An 11,238-nucleotide genomic window follows, 5' to 3' on the forward strand; every position below is an offset into this window, starting at 1 on the left:
TTGAGAGGGTGAATGGGACCATTATTAAAATCTTACGGTCCCTTGTCCAGGACAACCAGACAGGCTGGGATCAGATGCTCCCTCTGGCAGTATTAGCCTATAATTCTGCGTACCACAGAGTCTCGCGAGATTCCCCGCATTTCCTTCTTTTTCACCGTGACCCCGTTCTACCGATGACGTAATTCACCAAGCTAAGCGCCCCTTGGTACAATACTAATAATTTGGCAGTTAAGACAATGGCATTGGCCAACTCATGCTTTGATAGATGCCAAAAAATTATCGAGGCTGAAATGCTCATACGACGCGCATGGCGTCTCTTTGTGTGGTAGAAATAAACCAACTACGTCAGGCAGAAAGAGGCTTCGAGAACATCTGGTTCCACCTCCATTGATGTTCTCTTTCGAAGAGGCTTTCCTGCAACGGAGCCTTTCTTGGAGCGCTTATAGGCGTTCGGCCATTTCTTTATTGTCTTCTCTTGGCCCCCGGACCTTTGCGGCAAGTTCTTCGTTGTTAAGGTCTGGGGCCGTGGCCATTTCTGCTCCTTAAGGGGTTCCTGGTTCCTCCGCGGGGAGTATCAAACTCGAAGTTAGTCGTCACAGAAACCTCCCAATAGACTTAGTAGAAGAGCGAAGCGGGTTTCGGAAGAAGGTACTGCCGTGGGCTTCCCAGATTGTCTCCGCCACTTGTTGGTGCTGATTCTCACTGGCTAGCGTCGGTTGAGAAGAAGTATTGAGTTGTGGTCTCTCTACTATCTATTATCTATCTGCTTAATTGTCTTGACATCCATCCATTTATATATATATATATATATATATATATATATATATATATATATATATATATATATATATGTATATATATATATATATATATATATATATCATCATCATGGCTTGGCTTCGCGAACGAAGATTTAAGAAGTCTGTCCACGTCGTTGACCGCAGGCACGCTCATGGCTGACCAGACCGATGCGGGAAAGGCAGGTACGTGAGCAGTATCTGCATGGGAATGTAGTGTCCGGTGCGGTGGTGAAGGAGGCACGGACCTTCCTCCTCTGGCGCTTGTCTTTGAGTGTATATCTCCTGTCGTCTTCAAATTGGGTGACAGCTTGATGGATCATGTGGCGCCAGGCATCACGGTCTTCAGCTTGGTCTGACCAACACTGGTGGTCAATATGGCATGCGGTGAGGGATTTCTTGAGGCAGTCCTTGTATCGTTTCTTGGGGGCTCCTCTCTCTCGATGACCGGTGGAGAGTTCGCCATACAGGACAATCTTTGGTAGGCGATGGTCTTCCATTCTTGAGACATGCCCTGCCCATCGGAGCTGGTATTTCAGTAGCATGGCTTCGATGCTGGGGGTCTCTGCCCGCTCCAGAACTTCGACATTTGTGACGAAGTCCCTCCAGTGGATGTTGAGGATGGTGCGGAGGCAGCGCTGTTGGAAGCGCTCGAGGAGACGGATATGACTGCGGTAGGTGACCCAGGTCTCAGAGCCGTAGAGAAGAGTGGTGAGAACAACGGCCCTGTAAACGCGGATCTTTGTCTTGCTCTTCAGGTTTTTGTTGTTCCAGACTCGTTTGTATAGTTTGCCAAAAGAGCTGTTGGCCTTAGAAAGTCTGTTGTCGATTTCTTTATCGATCCTTGCATCGGATGAGATGGTGAAGCCCAGATAAGTAAAGTTTCACCACCCCTTGTCACCACTGTCACCACCACTGTCGGTCCTCGACTATTACACTTATATTTGACTTGTAATACCACTCGTCTCGAGGCCCCTTGCCTTCGTTACGTGAGTTTCACTAAATGTTCAAGTTTCTCTTAAGCAGTAGGCCCAATGCCTTGTATTTCCCGTTGTCTCACTATTTTCTAATTTCAATAGGCCCCGTGCCTAGATCTCTCGTCCTTTGGGTTAATAAAAGGGTGGTGAATTTTCTTTCTTCTTTCACTGTAATTTCACAGTCTTGTTACACTCAGGATCTCTTTCTCTCGTCTCTCCACATCGTCTCTCTAGATCCCCGTATCCTACGCTAAGCTACCTTCGTCTGACGTCACTAATTTTTCTAATCCAATCTCCTATGACTTCTCAAATAAATGTCACTCCTTATGGGCGTGACTTTGAATTCATGCACCAATAGTTTTTTCCTCCTTCTCCACCTTGCACCAATCCGGAAAGCCATTGCAATGCCACTAGCAATATCGTTTACCTCAGCATTAGTCAAACGAAGCTAACCTGCGCTTACAGAGTTTTGATTACATCATCGATTATAAAACAGTCACCACCGTCGGTGTGTTTACATAGACATAACGTCGCCCTCGAGCAGGCGTCGAGTCTGAATTATTGAGTCATCATTCTAATGCCCTACTGTTTCCCAAGCTCATTTCCATTCGTACAACTACCGGCCTCTTACAAAAGTGCTTTGTTGATTTCAGCTCCGTATCGCCAATGGTTATATGAGGCTGGTGGTAGTTGATTTGTGGGGCAGGCTGATGAAGGACCTCCGTCTTTTTGAGGCTGACCTCGAGGCCGAGAGCCGCGAGGCGTCTGCAAAGCAAGACGTGATGTGCTGCAGGGCTCGTTCTGTGTGGGCGACGAGGGCAGCATCGTCCGCAAAGAGAAGGTCCTGAATCAGTCTCTCCTGTGTCTTAGTGTGGGCTTGGAGGCGCCGTAGGTTAAAGAGGCTGCCATCCAGGCGGTACCTGACGTACACCCCATCCTCACCATCCAGGTCTTCTGCAGCTTGCTTGAGCATCATACTGAAGAAGATGCTGAAAAGAGTTGGTGCCAAGACGCAACCCTGCTTCACGCCGTTGGAGATGGGAAAGGGCTCCGATAGGTCACCGTTTAGTCTGATCTGGCCGCGCTGATTTTCATGCAGCTGGATCACCATCTGTAGAAATTTGGGGGGACAACCAAGGCGTTCCAAGATGAGCCACAGCCCTGTCCTGCTCACTGTATCGAATGCTTTTGTAAAGTCGACAAAAGTAGCATAGAGTCCCTTGTTTTGTTCACGGCACTTCTCCTGGAGTTGGCGGAGAACAAACACCATGTCCGTCGTGCCTCTGTTGGCTCTGAAACCGCACTGGCTCTCGGGGAGGTTTTCTTCGGCAATGGATGGGACGAGCCTGTTGAGGAGAACTCTGGCAAGTATTTTGCCAGCGATGGAGAGTAGGGTGATTCCCCGGTAGTTGGAGCACTCAGACTTTTCACCCTTGTTCTTGTACAGGGTTATGATGATAGCATCGCGAAGGTCTTGTGGCAGCTTGCCCTGCTCCCAGCAGCTAACAAGAAGTTCGTGGAGCTTGTCGTGGAGTGTCGGACCTCCATGCTTCCAGATTTCTGGTGGGATGCCGTCAACTCCTGCTGCTTTGCGGCTCTTGAGTTGTTCTATGGCTTCGATTGTCTCCTCTAGGGTGGGTGGTACGTCAAGCTCCTCTTTGGGTGGAAGTTGAGGAACACGTTGGATGGCAGTGTCCTGGACGGTGCGATCTGCACTAAAGAGGGTTTGGAAGTGCTCGGACCATCGAGTAAGGATGAAGGTCTTATCGGTGAGGAGGTCCTGTCCATCTGAACTGCGTAGAGGACTCTGAACCTGGTAGGTGGGACCATACACTGCTCTCAGAGCCTCGTAGAAACCCCCGTAGTCTCCAAGGTCGGCACATAGCTGGGCTCTCCGCGCCAGGCTGTTCCACCACTCATCTTGTATCTCTCTGAGTTTGCGCTGTAGGGTGCTGCATGCGCGTCGAAAGGAGGCCTTCTTCACAGGACAGGTTGGTTGAGCGAGGTGGGCCTGATGAGCTGCCCGCTTCTTTGCTAGTAAGTCCTGGATCTCCTTGTCATTTTCATCAAACCAGTCCTTGTTTTTCTTCTTTGTGTGCCCAAGAACTTCTTCAGATGTCTTCAGGATGGCCGATTTCAGGTTCTCCCACAGGGTGTCTGGGGTGGGGTCAGTGCAGGAAGATACATCGAACTTTTGCTGTAGGTCTGCTTGGAATTTGGCTTTCACCTCCTCCCGGCACAGGCTGTCGATGTTATATATATACTTATATATATATATATATATATATATATATATATATATATATATATATATATATATATATATATATACATACATACATATACCAAGGCTTTTTCCCCCTTCCAAGGGAGGTAGCCAAAAAGGGAAAGGCATAAAAACACTCCCACCCATTTCATCCCCAAATACACTCCACACCCCTCCCACCCTTCCTCTCATCTGAGCACCTCCTGGATGACGGGTCATCCCTGCACCCCGCCCACCGCCCTGGGTCAGAAGCAGTGTCGCAAGACACAGTACATCCACAGCAAGGCCGCTTCATTTAATCGGCGACCCCCCCTCTCCGTCCCCCTTTGCATATAAGGAGAGGACGGGGAGAAATCCCTTCGGGCTGCGTCAAAATTTACTCACACATACTACCCCACCCCCCACCCCCCCGCCCATTCCTCCTCATGCAGTCACAACATCATCCATATACAACCATTCTCCACTCACCTCTGTCTTCCGTCCTCTCCCTTCCTTCCTCAACAGACATTCCCCTCTTCCCCAAAGCCCCCTTCACCCCATCCATCCACCTCATCCTAGGACGTCCCCTCATGTTCACTCCCTCCACATCTGCCTTCCATACCTCTTTTACTAGTCTTTCTTCACTCATTCTTTCCATGTGTCCAAACCATCCTAATATTCTTTCATCAACCCTCTCTCCCAAATCCTTTTTCACCCCTGTTCTCCTCCTCACCTCCTCATTTCTCACTCTATCTAGCCTAGTAACCCCCACCATACTTCTCAGACACCTCATCTCAAATACATTCAAACTCCTTCTCTCTTCTTCTCTTATGTTCCACGTTTCTGCCCCATACAGTGCTGTTGGCACAATCACTCCTTCATACAGTCTCCTCTTCGCATCCATTCCCAAATGTCTATTTCTCATTACACTCTTTAAACCACCAAGGCATTTACTCGCTTCTCTCAATCTACATTCTACCTCCACCTTCACTCCACCTTTTCCTGCTACACTTGCACCCAAGTATCTAAAACTATCCACTTCCTCCAGTCGCTCTCCCTTAATGTTCACTTCCAGTCTACTGCCACTTTCACCCCTTGTACATCTCATCACCTTACTTTTACCCACATTTATCTTTAGCTTTCTTCTATCACATACTCTCCCAAACTCTGCCACCAGCTTCCTCAATCCCTCCTCTGACCCTGCCACAAGCGCAGTGTCGTCCGCAAACAACAGCTGGCTCACCTTTCACTTTTCTCCATTTTCTTTAACCATCTCCAATCCCTGACTCACTACCCTAGCATTCACCTCTCGCACCACCCCATCCATGTATAAGTTGAACAGCCAGGGCGACATAACGCATCCTTGACGAAGTCCCACCTTTACTTCAAACCACTCACTCTCTCCATTTCCAATCCTAACACATGCTCTACTACTCACATAAAAACTCTTGACAGCTCCCAAAAGCTTTCCTCCTATCCCATAAATCTGCATAACCTCCCACAGTGCCTTTCTGTCTACCCTATCATAAGCCTTTTCCAGATCCATAAAAGCCCAAAAAACATCCTTCCCCTTTCCTATAGCTTTCTCACATATCTGTCTTACCACAAAGATCTGATCTACACAACCTCTACCCGTCCTAAAACCACACTGTTCCTCACCAATTACTCCTTCTGTTCCTCTCCTAATCCTCTCAATTAAGATTCTCCCATAAGCCTTCCCTACTACACTCAAAAGGCTAATCCCTCTGAAATTACTACATTCACACTTGTCCCCTTTTCCCTTGTAAAGAGGAACTATACAGGCACTACTCCAGTCCTCCGGTACTCTACCCTCTCTCCAGCAAACATTAAATAATCTCGCCAACCAGTCCACCATCACTGAACCTCCATTTTTCAGACATTCTGCATGACATCCATCCAGACCAGGTGCCTTACCTGCTTTCATCATCTTTACAACTGCCTTCACCTCATCCTTCCTTATTTCTCCTCCATTCTCCTCACTCATCACTCTCATTTTCTTCGTATTTCCCACTGCAGCTATCTTTCCTTCCCTATCCTCCTTCACATTCAGCAACTCCCTAAAATATTCTGCCCATCTTCCCCTCACTGCCATCTCTTCCATTATCAACTCTCCATCTGTACCTTTTACCTTTTCTTCCCTAATTGATTCGCCTCCTCTTCCTCTCTTAATTTCTTTCCAAAACATCTTTTTATTACTTTCAAAATTTTCTGTCATACTCCTACCCCATTTCACATCTGCTCTCCTCTTTGCCTCCTTTACCTTTTGCTTTACTTCTCTTTTCTTTTCTTTGTACGTCTCATATGACTCCCCTGTCCTCTTTTGTAACCAATCTGTGAATGCTCGCTTCTTCTCTTCTACAACCTTCTTTGTTTCCTCATCCCACCATTCACTACCCTTTCTTCTATTTCCCCCTGTCCTTCTTGTTCCACACACCATCCTTGCACACTTTAAGACTCCCTCCTTGAACCATCCCCATTCCTCCTCCACACCCATCTCTGCTCTATCCTTTACTCCCTCCCAGTCCTCCTTCAGCTTCTTTTCGTACTCCTTCTCCTTTTCCTTTTCATTCAAGGAGTTCACTCTAAGAACCTCCCTACCTTTTGTCCCTTTCCTCCTTCTCCATCTATCCTCCACTCTCAACTTACCTTCCACCAAAAAATGATCTGATATTCCCCCACCCTCTCCCCTTAGCACATGTACATCCTTAACTCTTCCTATCATAATCCTATTTACCACTACATAATCCATTAGCGCTCTATCTACCACCCTTCCCTCCACCACCCTCTCCCATGTGTACTTATGCTTAACTTTCTTCCGAAACACTGTATTTGCTATCATCAACTCTCTTTCTAGACACATTTCCACCATCAACTCTCCACTACGATTCTTTCCTGGAACTCCACACTTCCCAACCACTCCATCGATTGGACCATTTCCCACTCTAGCATTAAGGTCTCCCAGTACTATTACATTGACACTTCTTCCTAAACCCTCTATGCACTCATTTAAATCTATCCAAAAGGCCTCCCTTTCTTCCATGCTCTTCTCACTGCCTGGCCCATATGCACTTACAAAGACCCACATCTCCTTTCCCAGTTTCACCTTCATCCACATTATCCTTGACGAAACCTCCTTCCACTCCACTACCCCTTTACATATATATATATATATATATATATATATATATATATATATATACATATACATATACATATATATATATACATATATATATATGTATATATATACATATATAATACATATATATATATAAATATATATATATACATATATATATATATGTACATATATATATTCATATATATATATACATATATATAAATACATATATATATACATATATATATTCATATATATATGTATATATACATATATATATATATATATATACATGTATATATATATACATATATACACACATGTATATACATATATATATATATATATATATATGTATATATATACATATATATGTATATATATACACATGTATATACATATACATATATATATATCATACATATATATATATATATATATATATATACATATACATATATATATGAATATATATATATACATATATATATATATATATATATATATATGTGTGTGTGTGTGTGTGTGTGTGTGTGTGTGTGTGTGTGTGTGTGTGTGTGTGTGTGTGTGTGTGTGTGTGTGCGTGCGTGCGTGCGCGAGTGTGTGTGTGTGTGTGTGTGTGTGTGTGTGTGTGTGTGTGTGCGTGCGTGTGTGTGTGTGTGTTTTGTTTGCTGACGACACTGCGCTTATAGCAGGATCAGAGGAGGAATTGTGGAAGTTAGTGACAGAGTTTGAGAAGGTGTGTGAAAGAAGGAAGCTGAAGATAAATGTGGGTAAAAGTAAGGTGATGAGATGTACAAGGGGGGAGAGTGACAGTAGGCTGAAGGTGAGTATTAAGGGTGAAAGACTGGAGGAAGTGGATAGTTTTAGATACTTGAGTGCGAATGTGGCAGGAAAGGGAGGAGTGGGGGTGGAGGTAGAATGTAGACTGAGAGAAGCGAGTAAATGCCTTGGTGGATTAAAAAGTGTAATGAGAAATAGACATCTGGGAATGGATGCTAAGAGAAGGTTATATGATGGAGTGATTGTGCCAACAGCATTGTACGGGCCAGAAACATGGAACATAAGAGAGGAAGAGAGAAGGAGTTTGAATGTGTTTGAGATGAAATGTCTGAGAAGTATGATAGGGGTTACTAGGCTGGATAGAGTGAGAAAGGAGGAGGTGAGGAGGAGAACAGGGGTGGAAAGGGAACTGGGAGATAGAGTTGATGAAAGAGTATTATTATGGTTTGGACACTTGGAAAGAATGAGTGAAGAAAGATTAGTAAAAGAAATGTGGAAGGCAGAGGTGGAAGGAGTGAATATGAGGGGGCGTCCTAGGATAACATGAATGGATGGAGTGAGAGGGACATTACAAAAGAGAGGAATGTCTGTGGAGGAAGGACGGGAGAGGACAGAAGATAGGGGTGAATGGAGAGGGGTTGTGTATTGATGATGCTGTGATGCATGAGGGGGAGTGGGTGAGGGATGGGGTGTGTGGAAGTATGTACGAGAAAAAAGATTGGCGCAGCCCAAAGGGATTTCTCCCCGTCTTCTCCTTTTCTGCATAGGGGGACGGAGAGGGGGGTCGCCGAATTTATGAAGCGGCCTTGCTGTGGATGTGCTGCGTCTTGCGACACTGCTTCTGACCCAGGGCAGTGGACAGGATGTAGGGATGACCCGTCATCCAGGAGGTGCCAAGATAAGAGGGAGGGAGGAGGGTGGAGGGTAGTGGAGTGTGTGGGAGGTGGAATGTGTGGGAGTGGTTTCTGTGCCTTTTTCTTTTTGGCTACCCCCCGTGTAGAGGGAGGGAACCTTTGGTATATGTATGTATGTATGTATGTATATATCTACTATGATAAAGTAGTAGCCTCTGTCTGTCTGTCTGTTTGTTTGTGTGTTTGTTTGATCACGAACTCCTCCTGGGGGGTTGCAGATAGACCCCCATAACCATATATATTCTGATACCCTATCCCTCCAGGTACTTGATTCATGAACTACTCCTAGGTTTTTCCAGATAGACCCCTATAACCATATATATTCTGAAACCTTATAATCCAAGTTACTTGGAAAACTATCTTTCATTTGTCTCTCTGTTTGTTTGCTTGTTTATTTGATTGTTCAGGAACTTCTAGGGTTTTGTATATAGACCCCCATAACCATACATATTCTGATATCCTATCACTTCAGGTATTTGGATAACTATATTTCATTTTCAAAAATATATATATTTCGGTTAGGGTTAAGGGTTAAATTTAGGTGAGGTATGATTAGGTTAGAGATTATTCACGAACTCCTCCTAGGTTTTTGCAGATAGACCCTTATAATCATATATATTCTGAAACCTTATAACCCAAGGTACTTGGATTACCATCTTTTATTTGTCTGTCAATTTATTTGTTTGTTTGTTTGTTTGTTTGTTTGTATGTTCATTAACTCCTAAGATTTTGCAGATAGACCCCCAGAACCATATATATTCTGATACCCTATCACTCCAGGTACTTGGATAACTATGTTTCATTTAAAAAAAAATATTTTGGTTAGGGTTAAGGGTTAAAGTTAGGTGGGGTATGGTTAGGTTAGGGATGATTCACGAACTCGCAGCAACGCGTGAGTAATGCGACTAGTGTATATATATATATATATATATATATATATATATATATATATTTATATATATATATATATAAACTATAATAAAGTAGTGGCCTCTGGTTGTTTGTTTAATCCCGAACTCCTCCTAGGGTTTTGTAGATAGACCCTCATAACCATATATATTCTGACACCCTACCCCTCCAGGTACTTGGATAACTATATTTCATTTCCAAAAAAGTTAGGGATAAGGGTTAGAATTAGGTGGGTTATGGTTAGGTGAGTGATTATTCACGAACTACTCCTAGGTTTTTGCAGATAGACCCCTATAGTCCCATATATTCTGAAACCTTGTAACCAAAGATACTTGGAAAACTATCTTTCATTTGTCTGTCTGTCTGTTAGGTGGAGTATGGTTAGATTAGAGATTATTCACGAACTCCTCCTAGGTTTTTGCAGATAGACTCCTATAATCATATATATTCTGAAACCTTGTAACCCAAGATACTTGGATTACTATCTTTCATTTTTATGCCAATTTGTTTGTTTGTTTGTTTGTTTGTTTGTTCGTATGTTTACGAACTCCTCGTAGGGTTTTGCAGATAGACCCCCATAACCATATATATTCTGATACCCTATCACTCCAGGTACTTGGATAACTATGTTTCATTAAAAAATATATTTTGGTTAAGGTTAAGTGTTAAAGTTAGGTGGGGTATGGTTAGGTTAGGGATGATTCACGAACTCGCAGGAATGCGCGGGTAATTTGGCTAATATACATACATACATACATACATATATATATATATGTATATATAGATATACATATATGCAATATATATACGTATATATATATATATATATATATATATATATATATATATATATATATATATATATAAACGGGTATTAGCAATTTTATTATGGAATTTTCTCTGAACTAGCATATTTGAATTTTGAAAGGAGGCAAGTCCCAACATTTAGGAAAATATGTAGTAAATGTTACCTGCATAAAGTCTTTAGTGAATAAAATTAAATATCTCACATTTCGGAAACGTTTCTACTTCAGAGGGGAAAGTAATGACCATTTTAATGCATGGATTCGCCTCTGACTCAAATTGGCTGCCCCTTTAGTTTGTCCTGGGATTTGATTTGGTGAGGAAGTATTTAGCTATTTCCCTGTTTAATTATATTTTTTATACTCCAAATTTGATTTAACCATTTCTCTGGGATTATTTCAGGTTAAATTGCTTTAGGCTTTATTGAACACGAAAAAATGAAATCCCGGAACCCTATGAAAGTCGGACAGATCAATCTTTTAATGCAGGGTACATCCATGAAACAGCCACAAGTAGCGAAGAATTCTAAATGCCACACAAAGTCTTAGTTTAACTGAAAGGAAAAGAAGAAGAAAAACATCTGGTACTGAGCTCGAGAAGGAAAAAATAAATGTGCCAGAAAGAAGAAAACTTCACTCAGGGTTGATAGAAAGATAGTGAAAACGAC

At 43.0% G+C, this 11,238-nt stretch overlaps 1 protein-coding gene across 1 annotated transcript in view; it reads right to left on the bottom strand.

Moving 5' to 3' along the window:
• Positions 1-340: 340 nt before the first annotated feature.
• LOC143024015 (uncharacterized) overlaps positions 341-11,238 on the bottom strand; it is an 18,352-nt gene continuing 7,454 nt past the window's right edge. The window contains exons 3-5 of the mRNA XM_076182708.1: positions 2,515-3,931; positions 962-1,640; positions 341-517 (exon numbers count right to left, since the gene is read on the bottom strand). Of these exons, the coding sequence (XP_076038823.1) occupies positions 341-517; positions 962-1,640; positions 2,515-3,931 (2,273 nt within the window). The remainder of the gene's footprint in view (positions 518-961; positions 1,641-2,514; positions 3,932-11,238) is intronic.

This window comes from Oratosquilla oratoria, unplaced genomic scaffold (genome assembly GCF_046742065.1).
Source record: "Oratosquilla oratoria isolate Oo_2021 unplaced genomic scaffold, ASM4674206v1 SCAFFOLD80, whole genome shotgun sequence".
Classification (NCBI taxonomy): Eukaryota; Metazoa; Arthropoda; class Malacostraca; order Stomatopoda; family Squillidae; genus Oratosquilla; species Oratosquilla oratoria.